Here is a 17,311-nt window from a genome sequence, read left to right as displayed (position 1 = left end):
GACACTGTGTCACTGCCCTTGTGTTGTGACACTAGGGAGTGCTCTAGGTGTGTTTTAGAAGCTGTCTTCATGGTGTTTGCTTTAAGGCTACGTACTAACACCACCCTTTGTTTTTCACATGAGTGTCTAGATATCATTCTGGAGCAACACAACTGTGACTTTCACAGGGTAGTGGTTGTGTCGTGCGCAGCTTTTGCCAACAATTTATTTTTCCAGCAATGCATACATTTGGAAAGCACGATATTACCAATAGCTAGAGTTAATCTGTAAACCCTGCAATAATAAGTGGAAAAGAGAAGGCTTTGCAGTTTTAGCACAGAAATGAAAGGTGAGAAAAGCAAGAGCAGCAGCAGACTGGGCTGAAGCTGGGTCTTCAGCTAGACAGAAAGGCACATTTAAGTTCTTCGGTCTAGGGTTTTGTTGTTTTTGTTCTTTTCATTGGTTTAACAGTTCCTTAAAATCTGGAGCCCTGTGGGAGATGGAAGCTTAGATCCAGAAGTTTGGTTCAGTTCTCCTCTGAAACTCAGCATTTTTAAACTTTCATAGCGAGTTCTTTGACGGAAGACATCAGTTGGTACGCTTTGTTTCATGGTTTTGATACTCTACTTCCTTAAACAAATCGTGTGTGTTGTATTTTCATTTCAATGAGACTCCACATTTATATTAAGAATTTTCTTTGCTGTTGTCCTGGGTGTGTGGGGAGTACAGGGAGGGTGAGGAGTCGTGCCAAGGAGGTGTGCCAGGGTATGGCACGGCTCTGGGACAATTCAAGTCCTCCTTTCCAGTTAGACCAAGTAGGGCTTCCAGGCAGAACTTACATAAATGGAAAGTTTCAAACTTGGCAGTTTGTATTCTGACCTAAAAATGCTTTTTTTTCAAGAATTGTTCTGTGAGGTGTTGTCTCTTCTGTGAGTTTCCAGAGTAAATTCCTCTCCTCCTTTGCCTCCCTCACAATGGCAGATCTGCACTGCTTTGCATGAATGTGGTGCGTGCTGCATTTTCCCAGTCCGTGCTCCAAAAGCCTTTTCCCTTTCTACATAGAGTGAGACTCTACTTACGTTCTTTTCTTGAAACTTACCAGGAGAAAAAGTGTGTTGTGATTGCCAAATACTTAATTAAGCTATTTAATTGCTGTATGAGTCAAGCCAAAGAATTAGGTAGTAGTCTTATAGGTTAATAAGGGAAAAAAATACCTCAGTTGCGAAATATGTACAGCATGTTTAGTATTTTTAATTTCATTTTTATGCATACATTTATTGATAACCAACTTTTTAGCTGCATTAATGCCATGCAGATTAGAGCTGATATGCGAGGCTGCAGGAAAGCAATGAAAGATCATGCCTGATCTGCATGGCTTGCTTCCACATTGTCGGCATGATGAGCTACTTTGTTGTTTGAATAGAGCAAGTGATGTTTAGATTTGCTTGATTTATTGATAGTTGTGTTGGCCTGATGCAAAATAAAACAATAAATGACAGATATTTCAGAGAAATATGGCAAAGAGAGCAAGCTCTGACAGGAGGGTTGCCAACACGATGTGCAGGAATGCCACCATAACGTGGCCGTGGTGTGCTCAGTGAGATGTGGCCTGCTATTCATGTGCTTTTCTTTCCATAGGGAGAAGCTGTCTGTGGCTCGGCTGCAGCGAGAAGTTGCACAGAGTAAGAGTGAAGGAACCATGGTAAGCTGTGGCAACTGTCTGCTTTGCAATTCTTACTTTACTGCTCCTGTTCAGGCCTGAGGTGCATGTTGTTTTGCTGAAGATGATGACCCAAGTTTTAAGGCTGTCATGGATGTGATGATGTGTTGCCAGCCATGCATTCATAGATCTGAGGAAACTCAAAGCTCTGTCTTGGCTTTGTGCGGAAAGCCGCAGTAGAGAAAAACTGTTGCCACGTCCTTGCTGATTATTCTTACTGGAATGGGAGGCCAAAGTTAGCAAGACCGTAAGCACAGAAGGGCAATTTCACATCAAAATGCAGTACGTTTAGTTGTCTGTTATGTCTTGGCCTAGTGCAGAAACATGGAAGAATGCAAGGATGGAAGACTTTTAAAAGTCAATCTGGTTAGCCTTTAAATCATATAATGCTCTTTACATCTTCATTTGTCACATAGCAGCTTTTGAGATTGGGCTTGAGAGCAGAAGTTGAAATGGCTGATTTTTGGTTAACCACCACTCTCAATTTATAGAGTCTTATCTCTTCAAAACAATATTATTTTGGAGCCAACATGTGCTGAATGTTCTTAATTACTTAATAGCTGAGGAACTCTTGCCATCTGTTAGGAAGTTTGTTTGTCCTTGTCTTTGGATAAAAAAAATCTTAGGCTTCCATGGGATAAAACAGTTGGATTCAAAACTTAAACCAGTTCCCTCAACCCTCAACTTGTGGAGCTGCTGTTGATCTGAATGAGCCACCTAGTTGGCTGTGACAGAATTTGGTCCGAATTCTTTTTCCACCAAACCTGATGGAGAAAAGCTTTGCTGGATCAGCTGCCTTTAGTCAGTGCATTTCATAAATCATTATTAGAGATTAATACCTTGTAATTAGATTTGGAGGAATGTAGGTGACTGCTGGGAGGAACCTACTCTGAGCTGATTGCTGGGACTGTGGCCAGGTTCCACTGCAGAGCAGCATCAGCGTGTCTGGCAGGGACTGCTCAGGGCAGGAGCCCCTGGCTGTCTGCCAGTAGAGCGGGGAGGAGGGCAGTGGGATTTGCTCAAGCAGGTGCTGCTGCTTTGCCCTGAGCCCTGAGTTGGTTGTTTGCTAGGCATGGTGCAAGCACTGCCCCAGGACAGCCCCCTTGGGTCTGCACTGTGGCTGGTTTGGCCACCAAGAGGTTTTGAGGGGAGATTAAATGGACAGGTTGGCCACGGGTAACAGGATGTGTGCTGGAGCAGGTGTTCTCTAGGAAATTAGAAGCAAACTACTGTAATCCAGGAGCCTGTAGCTGAGTTAAAACTCCTACTGATTTCAGAAGTCATTTTGCCTCAGTTGGGCTGGAAAATATCAGGCATTGGTTTTGCAGTTGCGTTTTGATTTTCAATGTATAAACAATTTTCAACATCTGGGAAGAGCCATTTATGATATTTATAGTGTTTTCTTTTTAAACTCCTTTTCCCCTGGAGACATACAACTAATATAATGTATTGCATGTAAAGTACAGTTCAAGACTTCATGAAATCATGAAATAAGCAATATTGATTAACCTTCTTAACCTGGTAATGTTTTTGGTATATGTGATTCCAGACACACCCATTTTCAGTAGCAAAGTATAATCTGTAGGTTGTCTCTGCCCTGAAGTAATTTATAGGGGAAGAGAAGTTGTAACAAGTACATTGCTGCAGAACGTCACTGCCTGTCAAGAAGTTTCAAAGACCATTATAATTCTTTTTATTTACTGTTCAAGAACTTTTGCTTACGTGCTTTTGGACTTCAAGATGGCACAGAATGTGAGAGCCATGTGCTGCAGCTCTCAGAGGCCTGGATGCCTTGGCATGCTCTTGGGTGCCAAGGCTCCTGGCCTTGATGTTGTACTAACCTGGTAGTTTCTTTTCCTGTGGGCTTTCCATTTCTGATGCCTGCAGCCCTGTGAGATTCATTACTCAGCCCTGCAGGGTGATTCTGGGTAATTGGTTGTGAGGCAAGTGTTGCTACCTGCTAGGATGTGACAGGTAGCTTCCCGGGGTGCTGTTCCTCCCTAGGGCAAGTATTATTGTTCCTGCTCTTTCCCAAGGGGTCATTTCTGCAATTATCTTGCAGCTACTGCCAAGGCAAGAATGTGCCTGTAGATACAATTGCTCTGAAGCAGCTGATGTATGGAAACTCATCTGTGTCTCAGGCTTGGAACTGGTGATTTTAATATGAAACACAGCAGTCATTAATTAACATTAATGAACTTGGCCTTGAGCAGCATGGGAGCAGTAAGGCATCAGAAGATGGTGTGCGTGAATGCTGTGAACCAAGGGAACAGAGCAAGGAGCCTGCAGCACAGACCACTCTCAGGGAAAGTACTTGTGAAAGGTGCACAGAAGAATTTTGGAGGGAGATTCTGAGCATGGAGAGCCTCTGGCAGAGGGCCTGCCTCCTTCTGAGCTGTGCTGGCTGGTGTGAGGGAAGTCCTGTGAGTGCCTCTGGGAGAGGAAGGCATTAGTGATGACAGGCAATGGTGGACAGTGGGTGCCAGGCAGAGAGTTCTGCCCTAGGGCATCCCAGCACACTCACTACTATTAGCCAGTTTGTGTGGATGAGCTGATTGAGATGCTCTTCATTTTGTGGTGAGACAACCATGTGTGACATAGGAGGCATTACTTTTGGAGCAGCCCTCATATGTCTTACTGGTGCAGTTCGGATGGGTTTTGAGGGCCAGAAGCAATGTAGGAGACAATCTAAAAAATGTAGAAGGCATGTATAAATTGGTTTAATCAGGAGAACACTTAAATTGTGAATACTTGACAACCGGTCAAATTTCTCCATTTTATGAGCAACCAGCATTAAATATCAATAGTTGTTTGTTATCAAAATGTCCATCTGCTCTACTGCTAGCCATCCTACTCAGAGTGTTAGCAGCACCGAGCCTGCCTGTGGTGTGGCTTTTTCTGTTGTTTTTAATCTTCAGTTCTTTAATGTGTATTTTAGGAATTTTCTTAGTCATGTTTCTTCTGAGTCATCAGTGATATTTTACCTTTCTGTAAAGGAAAGGAAAATAATTGCTTCATGTCTGTACACTTCATACTGAATTTAGCAGGGACTGTGCAGGTGTCTGTGTGACAGTGATTCCATTAAAACTAGCAGCTTTGAATAAGTGAAGTATTTATTTCAAAAAATCACTGAACGAGGAATTGTTTTAGTAGTGAATGTCCTTTCTCTCTCTTTTTTCTTTTCTTTTGGCTCATCAAATCTGTATGTTTGTACCAAAATTTGAAGTCAAACTTTGTACCTTTAGAAGACAGAACAATACCAGGAAAATTGTTCAATTTTGTGAAGTTTTAATAACAGTGAACAGAGCTGGGTTAGGAAACATATGAGGAAACTGATGCGATAGTAGACAGCAGAGTCCCTGTGACAGGGAAAGTGGTGTGTTAGTAGAGACGTAGATTAAAAATCTGGAGTGAGCCAAAAGTATACACAATTATGTGATGTTTTTATAACTTGGATTCATTTAATAATTACCCAGAGAAATCTTCAATATTTTATTTAAGCAGTTGCTCTGTATACATACATGCTATATGGTTCCTTCATTTGTGCTTCTGCTTTCCGAGTACTTTAATTCTATTCTATTTTCTATTAGTTCAGTGGCCTGTAACCTACACAAAAGAAATGGTACCACTTTGACAATTTAGCTGTGAAGGTTAAAGTGGGCTGATAGTGCCTTTTATATCTACATGGCTTTCACTTAGGGTGGGCCCTAGGCTCTGATTTACTCTGTGTCCCGCTGCGCATTTAAGGGATGCAAAGTGATTATTGTGGGCTCTTCCCGGTGTCTGTCTATTCCACACCTGCACCCTTTTGTTAAAAACCCACCGTGTTAACTGAATGTGAGGTCCCCACTGAATAGGTTTCCACCCTCTGGTAATCCTTCTGCATTAGATTGATTTATGAATGTATCAGATTCTTTGTTAGCATGTAAACCACTAATTAATTTAAAGCTCTCTGTGGAAAAATTAAAGCCCTGGTTAAGGCTTTCAACAGGCTCAGATGGTGCTAATAATGGAAAAACAAGTTATATTAATGAGTTCTGATGTGATCAGCACAATTCTTGCTTTACAAACTGTTTTTGCTATAAAATAGAAGAGGCTGCAAGTTTTTAAATAGTAAAGTGAAAGGTAACGGCAGAAATAAACCTCGCTGCAGCAAGGTATCCCATTATTACCAGGAATTGGGTCACTTCTGCTAGTTACAACTTTCTTAAATGTAATGTTTTTAGATATACGTAACAACCGCTTACAAAGCCACTGGGATTCAAATGCAAACCAGTCTTTTTCCCAGATCAAATCAAATCTTCTAATGTAATCAGCCTGATAAGATCTCTCTCTTGCTTCCTATTCTCACTGTGAGCTGCTGAACTGGAACATCTGCATGGATGTGCTAAGGTGCAGAAAAGGTCTTGATTGGAATCTTACTAAAATCAGTTGAGATTCTGACCATATTCTCTACTTTTCCAAAGACCAAGCTGTTTTGTGTGTAATGTTTCCTTTTGCTCAACTGTAGAGCTTTAATACAGGTACTCATTTTTGGTGGGAAGAAAGAGGAGATCAGATCATCATCTGCCTGATGGTACTTGGTTGAGCTGAAATGCAATGAAATTGGAAATAAAAAGGCAAAACTTCATTTTGCAGGAAAATGTCCCATCTATAGAGTCAGGACGGCACTATAGGAAATGGCACTTTGTCTGCATCTCCCTCGACTCACTGCTGCCTGTACCTCTCCTGGCTCCCAGTGCTGTCCAGTACCTCATCTCCTGCCATGTTGCGAGGTGTGTGCTCAGTGCTGACACTGCCCCATCAGTCACCCATCCTGGAGCCTCTATTACAGGGTTTTTGAGAGCCTTTTCACAGCCAGAGATTTTTCATGTCCGCACCATATATCTCATCCTTACACCAGAACAGGAATCCTGTGCTTGTGCTTCAGCCCCTGTCCTCATGCATGGCAGCACAACACACTGCCGTCAGCGTGATGGATCTGTGCTGTGGTGGGAGCTACTTGGGAGAGCTGCTGTTGCAGAAGTGTCTGGGTCTTGCAGAAGTAGATGGTATTTAGTAATAAATGAAGTGTTAAAGACGTGATACAAAAGGCTAAATTCCTTTTCCCGGCTTCTAGGTCCTTACATCTATGGAATCGTCTATCTATGCTTTAATTAGAAAGCGGCAGGGAGAGAGAGGCAGAATTACTGTCGTAAAGTGTCTCTCCATATTCAACATCCTAAACCAGAAGGAAGCATCCTGACCCTTGTGCCTTCTCCATGCAGCTGTCTATTTATATAGCCAGCCATGCTGTTCAGCTCCTTGTTCTGAGGAACTTTCTCATATGGCCCTTGGAGAAACTCAGTGGCATTTGTAGTAGTTAACATCAATAACAATTAGTGAAATTCTTTGTGAGCCCCATTTAGTGCTCCTGGACCACATTAACTGTCCGTATGTCATGAGGCCAAATGTCCTCACTTTGCCGTTTTATCTTCAGGGCTTTTAGAATATGTAATCCAGGAAAAGATTTGCCTTTTTAATTCTTCCCACGTCCTAAGTATTTTTCTTTTGTTTGCTTCAAATCTGCACATACGTAAATGCTCTCTGTTCCTGTGATTTAAGGACTTTCAAATCTAAGGATCCTTCAGGAGCTAAGATACTTTGGACCTTTCAAGAGTCATTTTAGAATAGAAAACAAAAAGGGAATCCACTTGCTCACTCTTCTGAAACTGAAGCACTAGAAGCCTGATTATGTCTGCTCGGAATGATTCTGACTTTCATATTCAGGTCACTCCCTTCCTGTTTAATTAATTTGTGCTTTTTTTCACCAAGTTCCTCGATAAATTGTAAGGAACATGTCCGTTAAAATCAATTTACTTCCAGGCTATTGGTTGAAGTTTGATAGTAATTCTGTGACGGAGAGGGGATAAAAAGATCCTGAACAGTTACCCCCCCCCCCCCCCCGATTTAGTGCCTTTCCGAGTCTGGCTTTTTACCAGGAGAGGGAGCTACGTTCATTTAAAATAACACCCGTGTCCGCAGCCATGCTAAAATCAAACATTCAGTGGCATCTGTTGAAGCACAGAATATGTGACAGTGTAAAAGTGGAGTGAGTGCTGCAGTCTGGTTTGATCCACTGGAGTGTAAGGGTTTATTAGGAGTTATGAATTATTAGTAGCAGTATTTGAGAAGAGCTTTGTAGGGGCTTGGTGCTTGACTCAGTTTTGGTGTTCTCTTGCTGCATGTGCCCAGGGTGCTGTTAGAGGTGCCATTGCAGGGGGTTTGATCTAAAGGAGCAGAACTCAACGTTGCCTCTCCTGCTGGAAGCTGGCAAATAGGATGGCTCTTCAACAAGTTTCTGGAAGTATTTCATCAATGTAAAAAGAGTCAAATAGAATTATACAAGAATCATTGAACAGAGAAAAAACTGTATGTAAAATGCATTTATATAAGGTCTGAAAGTAAAAGAGAGGCGAACTGCAGAAAGTATGTCAGATAAATTAAATTACCCTTGAGTATAAATTGCCATTTATACATTAGATAACAAAGGCAGGAGATGCTGAAGGCAGTACAGAAAAAGCACGCACAGCCTCATAGTATCTGTGGGAATACTTAATATCAGAGTGGCAGTTGGCTTCAATGTGGAGCAAATCCCTCTTTATGACCAGAAACAGCTGCACCCCGCTCTAGGCAATACCTCGCTGCCTAATAGGAGTGATGCGCACACGCACTAATAACAGTGAATTGTGGCCATTTTCATATCAAAGGTTAAGCTCTGCAATCCTGAGCTCCTCCGGGCAATGCCATGAGTTGACTCTGGGAAGCTGCACACTCACTGGATTAATGTTCTTGTGAGGATGACCTGAATAGAGGCACCGTTCTGCAGCCTGCGGATGAAGGACATTTACGGTCAGGTTTTATCTAATGCCAGAAAGCAAGCTCAGCTGGAGCAGAATTAGTCACATCTGAAAGAGAAGGTGAATGGAAAAGCTGGGCCACCAATTAGAATTTCATGCAACCTGGGAAGGTAAATTTATACAGGTTAATAGGAGTGAAACCCTTGTGATGTACTTGGTGTCACAGCTTTTTTCAAGTGGCTGGGGAAATTAGTATGTTAAAAGCAAAAGAAATTGCTGTTGTCTTACTGCTTTCCTTCTGTTGATGCAAATTCTGGTCACAGTGTCCATCCCAACCTTTTCCCATTATAGCTGTATTTCTATCAACTCTTCCACTGGTTCTGTGAATTGTGTTACAGTTGTGTTTGTGGTGATGGGAGCTTGTTTCTGATTTACTGCATAGAGTGCAGCGATACTGATTCCCTGAATTCTCTTCCATCTGATCAAGCCAACCAATTTCAGTGAACATTTTCACCATGGGACAGGGAGTGAGGTGCTTAATTTCTTCATTCTTGTTGTCCTCTAAATGTGAACTTAAATATCATTCTATTATGATTATTTTTAATATATGGCACTAGGCAGAGCTCAAATTAAGGTGCAGTTCAGCACCTTAGTCTCTGTATAGGTTGGATATTAGGAAAAATTTCTTAAATGAATGAGTGATGAGACTATGGCACAGGCTGCCCACAGAAGTGGTGGAGTCACCATCTCTGGAGGTTTTCAAGCAAAGGGTAGCTGTGGCACTGAGGGATATGGTTTATTGGGTGTGGTGAAGATAGGTCAGTGGTTGGACTTTATGATCTTGGTGGTCTTCGACCTTATTTTATTAATGCTATAATTCTAGGGAAGTACAAAGTTTGTGTACCAAGTACTCAGTTCTGCTTCCAGTGAATGTTTGCTTGTTTGAATGAATGCAGAGCTCTGGGAGCTTCTACCTTTAAGCTGGTTCTGACTCTTATAACAAGAGAGTTGTGCAGTGCTTTAGATTGCATGGCAGTAGAGTAAACCTTTACTGCACCAACTCTTTGTTCAGCACCTAGTGCAATGGAGTCCTGATCCTAAATGGAAGTTCTACAGCACCAAGAGAACGTGATAGTTTTGGATCTTGTTTTGTACCCAGGCCTTATATGTACATAAAATAGTCTGTTGGTGATGAACAAAATAGAGACTGCAGAAACTGGGAAAAATGATTTGCCCGTTTCACAGCACTGAACACTTTTGAGGTAGACATGAAAAATAGAGACAGCACTTAGAGCAACAACTTCAACTTGTGAGTATTCTTTATGCCATGAAGAAAAGGTTTGCTTTGTTGTCTTCGTCTTCTTGGCACAGCATGATTGCTTTGCTCTCTGCAACTTCTGTTTAAGGTTAAAAGGAAATACAAAAATAGAGCAAGGAAATATTGCTTTCACATGTAAAACTTACAAACTTGAACAGCTTTGTAAGTTTTCATATAGCTTGAGCTTGCAGCTACAAATCGTCCTTTCTTTTCCATTCTACTTCAGTCTCATAATCTTTAATTCAACTTTTGCTTTGTCGGGAGTTAGCTTTTACATACTTCGTGCTTGTTTTGGCTCTGTGCTCACTGCTTTGTGATAAGGCATCTTTTGATATTCTATGAGATCTTTCATAACGTAGATCTCATGACATACTGTTCCAAGTCTGGAACTGGTGGCCAGACTTGCTTACATGTCCTGTGAGAGGCGGCTGTCTAGACTGTGGGAATGACTGCGATGTTTGGACTGTGTTATTTCCATACCATTTGGCGTGATGCACCCTGCGGTCATTCTGGAAACGAGTACAAATACAAGTACCATGCTTGGAACAGCACCTGATACTGGACCTTACCTAGTTGAGAAGTGGCTTTCACTCATTCTCAGAACTGTGCCAGTAAGTCATTCTTCCAGTTCAATAACTCTGTTGTGTGACTTCAGATAACCAGGAGGTTAAAATCCTACTTACTATATTCACAAGAAGTCCTATTCTTCTTTGGTTTGGGTGTCGTAAAAGTCATGCTACCTCAGCCACCTAATTCTTTTATAATCTTGTATCTAATACTGTCTGACTGAAATTGGTTATTTGTACAACAAACTGTATTCTGACTCATCTCCGGTCTGTATGATTGTTTAGGTAGCAAACTCTTTGGGGAAGAGGATCTTACAATGCTTGTAAATAGTGCTGAGAGCCATTTGGAGCCTGGAGGTACTGATGTGCTGCAGATAATCACAGCCCAGCTACTTGGGATGAATACTGAGAGGGAATTTGGCTCAGTATGCACAGGCCATTGAGCAGTCATTTTGTAATTACATCTTTACACTGAAGATTTGTGATTGGCATCCATGGTGACACTGCTTATTTAGAAATGATTTCTGAGTTGCAGATTAAAATTATCCTCTCTTGGGAAAGTCGTGTTTCTGGTCATACCTATTAAGAAATGCCCCGAGGCACCGACTGCTGGTTTTTCAGTTAAAAAAAACTTCTCTGTCAGTGGAGGAGCAGGTCAGAATTCGCAGAATCTGTTTTTGGTGCCCCAAGTAGCTGAGGTGATTTTACCCCCTCATGTGGAAAACTTGTGATGTGGGAGATACTGTATGAAAAGACCTGTGCTAAATGAGAAAGCTGGTAAATGTTCTTATACTAAGGATAGGTTTTCAAGAGTAGTTGGCAGTGTTCAGCAGCTGTATGTTGCATTACTTGGTAAGGAAAGCCTCTTCACAAACTGAAATACGTAGGAGGAGGTGAGTGGAAAGTTAGGGTGTGAAGAACATGTGTAATCCAGCACACTGAAAAGGAAGAGCTTTAGAGGGAACGTAAACAGGTTTTCAGAAATATCCTTGTGAGCCCCCAGGAGGCAAGAACATCAGTTTGTAGCAAAGTGTTTGATCTAACACAGATGGGACTGAGAAACTCTTCTCAGCTCCATCCTTTCTATGGAGCTACTGACATGTATCTGGATGCTAGGGCAGGCCAGATCCACCTGTGCTGATGGGGTTTACCCCCCTGACCCACAGTTGCTGAGAAACTGAATCATACATTTGCACACCTCATTCCAGGGAGCCCAGCTCTGTTTGACTTTGTCTGTGTGGTCAGTACAGCTGGGTTATTTCTTTTCAGCACCATTTAGTCAAAGTTCATATTTCACCTGTATTGAATTTGATTTCAAGCCTGATGTCTTAAGTGAGTTATAGGAAATTGTTTGGTGCAGTGATATATTACACATAGAAGCATTAGTGAACAGCAAAGTTCCTGTTTTACAGATAAACAGCAGAATTTCTTTCTAGCCAGAGCTCATGAAACTGTATAATTACAAACAGTTTGCTAGCCCACTCTTGATACTTCTTGTACCCAGCAGACAGGTAAAACTGGCGTGTCTGTGAACCTATCAACCAGTTACTGTCCTGTGTAAATAGGTAAAACATAGAAATGAAGACCAGAGAAATCAGAGTCAGAGGTTTTCTATCTGTTTTTGATCTTCTCCTTTCGAAGTACAGCTAACCTACGTGTTCTGATAAGAGAAGGAGACCGAAGGAGAAGAGCCCGGCTGACACTTGAGTTGGGCTGGAATTAGTCGGTGGAGACTTGAACAGACATTCAAGTGAACCTATTACTGAAAAGTCACTCTGCAAAATGATATCAGGTTGTGATACAGTCTTTCAATTACTCCAGTTGGTCCAGTGAACAAATCGAAAACACAATACAAACTTGTTTCTTTATTTTTTTTTTCAAGTTCTCACAGCTACCTGGCTTGCAAACTCAATCTGGCTTCTGGAAGTGAAGCCAGTTCTTCTAGATGAGTGCATTATCAGCATCAGTGGCAGTTCTGTTAAAATTACTGCTGGGGATGCACCAGCCAGCAAAAAGTCCACCACATTTTCCAATTGCCTCTAGCGGTGCCTGCAGTGCTTAAGGAGTGAAAATGATAAAGAGGTACATTCGTCAGAAAACCAGAGCCATAGGCCTCTGGAATACATGCAAGAAACAGCTGGGTAAATCAGGTGTCTTTTGGCAGTTTCTTAGCGACTGTAGACTATACAAGTGAACACAAAACAACTGTAATAAGATCTGACACGTTCATGAGCAGTGCTGTAAAGAGCCTGAGAAGAAGAAATGCTACGTGGAAAAGTAGCTAGCAGCAAGTAGTGATGCCAGAGGTGCTGAGTGTGTCAGCTGAGAAAGGCAAATAGAAGTGCTTGTGTGCAACTAAGGTATCAGTATATCTCAGATCCATAGGGACGTGGTGGCATTGCAGATGTTTCTGAGCTGCTTCTCAATGATTGTCATGGTTCAGTTCTGCATCTCCCATCCTCCCAATTCTGTCACGCCTGTCATCTCGTTCATTTAACTTCTGCATATCCTAATTAATAGTCAGAAATACAAATACTTTCAAAAGAAATCCAGAAAGTGAAGAAGCATTAACTCTCTCTAGCATCAGAGAATACTACTCCTAGCTTCTGAATAAATCCGAGTTCCCTGGAGCAACAAAGCACAGTTGCACTGCCCTATCATTTTACACCAAGTAAAACTCTTAATAGTGTTTATTTATTATTTTTACATGCTTATCCTATGTGTGTCCCGCTGCGTAACTCCTATCTCACCAATGCAGACCCAAGTGGGAAATGCTTGATTCAACCATGTGCCCATTTGTTCTGTGAGCACTCAATCACTTAGAAAAGAAACCATTTATATCATCTGAAGAACACATTGGTCAGTTATAAGGGAAAAAAAATTGGTTTGGGTATAGGCACACAGTCTTTTCAGATGAGCAAAAGTGATATAAGATGTCCCTGTCTTGCTGCTAGGGGTTGCTGTCCCCACAAGTTGGTAGGGCTGTGGTGATCCTCCATCTCCTGCTCCACTGCACAGCCAGGCACATCACCCTGGAGCATGCTCAGTGGTGTGCTGAGTTCACCTGGCTACCTTGTACAAGCATAACCAGACAGTGCTTGTTAAGTGACGAGGACATTGTGTGTAGTTAAGTGGATTTTATTGCCACTGATCTTGGAGAAGTCATAGTAAGACTTGCAGAAGTTCAGTGGTTTCTGTTGGGCAGTGAGTCCTGGTGGTAAGTACAAGTTAATGAAATTAGCCACGAACAAAATAGCACAGCACAGTAATACGTTTTTTCCTTTGTTCTTTATGAGTCTTTGTTTTTTATATGTATAATATCATGACAGTGCTTAGACTGTAACTTTATCAAAACTGACAGCAATTATCTACCCCTCAACTGAAAAACACAACTGTGCCATAGCAAAAACTAAACATAACCTGAGCAAATGCAAACCCTCAATCATACAGCCTGGGCTTTCCTTCGTGCACCTGTCAGAGTTCAGTGCCAGTTGTGGCCTTCAGTATAAATTTTCTTAAATCAAAAAGGTGGGAAATGTAAACTGACACATATTCGGTTGCTGGATTTTGTTTGGGTTTTTTTGCTTGTCTGCAACTGAATTAATAAAAGCTCGTTGTTAACAAGTTAAGCTGGTTGTAAAACTTGCTTCTAATAAGAAAAATATATATGTAGTACAAAATCGACAAACTCCATTGCTATACTTAGTTCTACATCTTGCTAAAATGCAAGTCACCCTGTCAAAAAAGTGTGTAGCAGAGGGCTTGGAATTATAATTAGCTGTTAAAGCCTAGCATATTTCTAGGAGGAAAGAAATGTACATTACAATACTTATTACTTGCACTCTTTCTCATTTTGGTATTGACAGACATTTGTTCTGAACACTTTTGAATATTAGGTATTCATATGATTTATGTCTGTTGTAATATTGTTTCCGAGTTTTTATTTGATCTTGAAAAACATTTCATTATGTTTAATTTAGGGAGATGAAATTTCTTTAATTACTATCTGTTGAAGCTATTAAAAGCTCAATTACATTTGCGAATTCATTTTAGGAAAGCATTATCGTTTTAAGATTAATAATTAAAAAAAAAACAAAAAAAACTTGATCTGACTGTGTGGGGATTTCTAGTTCTCTCAGAGCATTCTCTTTATTTCCTCATAGGAGATGGGTACAATGTCTAAAGTGGAAAAAATAATTAGGCTGAGAACTGAGGATCAATACAAGGCTGAAATTCTGCTATCAGCTGTGAACATGAGTGAATAGGAATTGTTCATTAGGGAGGCACGTTTACAGAAAATGTATTGTTTGCCATCATTCAACATTAAAAATATGATATGGAGATGATCTTTAAGAAGTCCTGGGTTATAGTGACTTCTGGGGTGCAGATGTTTCACCTGCCTAAAGCACACTTGCAAGTGGAGTGTACTGCTGTGGTGCATTGGGTGTAAACACTGGTAAATAGGGTGTAACCAGCTATAGTGTAAGGAACATCAACCACAAAGCTGCCTTCTGTTTGTCGGTTTCTGGTAGAATAGGAGTGGGGTGAGGTTTTTCTTGGTGCTGGTGATAGGTTTTTTGGTGTTCAGTTTTCTTAACGGTGACTCCCTTTTCCTGTGGCCTTCTTTGCATGTTTCGCAGAATGATGGGGCTGTTTGGCAGTGAGAGCTCCCCTCCCAAGGAGTGCCATAAACTGAATCTGTTGGAAGAGATTTGCAGATGGAAGTGCTTGCTACCTAGCTGTGTTGAAAGCTTTTATGAATTAAAAAAAAAAAAAAAAGAAATGTAACATAAATTCTGTCACAACTCTCAACTATAGATACAGTATTGCTCGTGTAATAGCCTGCCTAATTCTGATTAATTGTAGGCTTGAAATGATAAAGGAGCTTCAGCGCAGCAGTTATTCTATTGTACAGATGCAATTAAAACTGTATCATTGCAATATAAATAATGCTAAATTAAGTTGCTGTCCTGCCACATGGTGGCAATTTTGAGCTATTGCACAATGAAAGCTAGCATCTTATTTTATTCAGAAGTAGTAATTGTATCAAGAAAGTGTTTCTAATTTACTTCAATTGCTCTGGAGCAGTGTTATCACCAAAGAATATAAAGTGTGTAAACTACTGTCACTGAAATATCACTACTAGTAATAAATGTTTCGTGTCTTGCTATTCATCTCAGAGCCACACGGAGCTTGAAGTTTCCATCTGGTAGTCATGGAATATGTGCTCTAATCTGTTATGAGGCAAAAGAGAGCGATCTATTAGCACATTAAAATTTAACAGCAAAAAATAAATTATTAGCTTCAAATTATTCACTTTAACTGTTTCTAAGGCAGTTATGGAAAATGCTAATACAAGTTATTTAGTGCCAATTAGATTTTCCTGGTTTGTTTGGGGCAGACTGTCGTTGCGGGAGCAGAATCCTATTCCAAGGAGTCATCATTTTTTCTCAACAGAATGAAGGAGCTAGAAGATACCAGCCTAAAATTAGGAGATGCTGTTTATACTATGTATATCTTGCTGTTGCAGAGCTGTAGTGAGAATAAGGTTCGGAAAAATAATCACATCCTGATATAATTGGGGAGAAAAATAGAGGCATAATATAAATCGAGGAACTTTCTTCCTCAGCCTCTGTAGTACAAGTCAGCATCAAGTGAAAGGGTAATTCATTTTCATTACAAAACAACTACACAATTTCACCCTTAACTTTATTTTGAGGACTTGTGGAAATAAAGCTACCTTTCCCTCCACGAGCCCTACGAGTGCTTCAGTTACTGCTACTTACGTCTTAATGCTTCACAGTACTTTATAACACCTTAACTTCATCCTTGGGAAGGCTTTGAGTGTTTAAGAGCATTTGTTGGTATTCCCAGTATAGCTGGGAACAGTAATGAGGGACAAAAGCATATTAACTGCCGCTGTCAGAAAGTTCTGGTCTCAATAGCTGGCTGATTTAATAAAGTCTTGTTACAGTAAAATGATTCAGCTGTAAGCTGCCTGTTAAAATTGTAATAAGCACAATAAGCAGTGCACTTCTCTTTTCCATTCATTAGGTAGTGTTTTTTCATGCTGTCAAAGTCCACCACAAGGAAAGCTGCAGTGTGCTGCAAAGTTGTTTGTCAGTGCCTTGGTTTATTTTTGCAGAGAAGTATTGATTACAGAATGAGAAACATTTGGTTTAACAGCGGTCGATGAGGAGCAAACAAAGGACACTGAAGTCTGACTCATTTTAATTTAAACTAAAATACAGTACCTGCTACAATTTATGATGAAATAAAAAATGGTTTCGGCCCTCTCCATTCTTCTCATAATGTTTTGTTCCTGCCATCTGTGAGTGAAGTAAGTTTTGATGTAGGATTTCAGCCTCCTCCCTGCTGGGTTTGGGACCGGGCTGCAGAGGGGGAATTTGGATGGAAAAGTCCTGCCCCATGTGGGTGCCCGGCTTTGGCAGCAGATGAGGGCAGGGACAGTCTGCTTGTAGAGCTGGCTGCACCAAAGCAATCTCACCACCATCTGCCTGGGAGGTGCTTGATCAAATAGTGTTTGATCACTATGCTTTATACTGGGGGGAAACACTGCACTGGTGCCTGTCCCAAGCTTCCTACTCATCACCTTAGGCAGACAGTTTATTCTTCTGTATGTCACTTCCTAACAGTAACTTTCCAAGCCCTTATCTGTGTTGCAGTCCGCCTCTATGTTGATGAACATCCTCACATTTGTATCTTGTGCAGTGAGCTGTTATCCCCCAAGTTGGTTAGGAGACCAAAGAATTACTGAATTTTTATATAATATGGATTGCATTATGCACTACACTGTGTTGATACGATACAGACAGACCCCAGTATTGCAAGAGAATAGTGGATTTGAGTACTGTGAATGTACCTGTTG

The 17,311-nt window shown here is 41.0% G+C and overlaps 1 protein-coding gene across 2 annotated transcripts in view; it reads left to right on the top strand.

Annotated features, from left to right (window-relative positions):
• Window positions 1–17,311, top strand: part of NCKAP5 (NCK associated protein 5) — a 332,220-nt gene that overhangs the window by 140,409 nt on the left and 174,500 nt on the right. The window contains exon 4 of one of the 2 annotated variants that reach the window (XM_065750319.1): window positions 1,622–1,681. In XM_065750319.1, coding sequence (XP_065606391.1) covers window positions 1,622–1,681 — 60 coding nt within the window. Of the gene's footprint in view, window positions 1–1,617; window positions 1,682–17,311 lie in introns of both variants that reach the window. The other variant, XM_065750320.1, reaches the window with a different exon arrangement.

The sequence above is a fragment of the Cyrtonyx montezumae genome, unplaced genomic scaffold (assembly GCF_038088225.1).
Source record: "Cyrtonyx montezumae isolate F1298 unplaced genomic scaffold, pur_monq_1.0 scaffold_7, whole genome shotgun sequence".
Lineage (NCBI taxonomy): Eukaryota > Metazoa > Chordata > Aves > Galliformes > Odontophoridae > Cyrtonyx > Cyrtonyx montezumae.
This window is presented reverse-complemented; position numbering and strand designations above follow the sequence as displayed.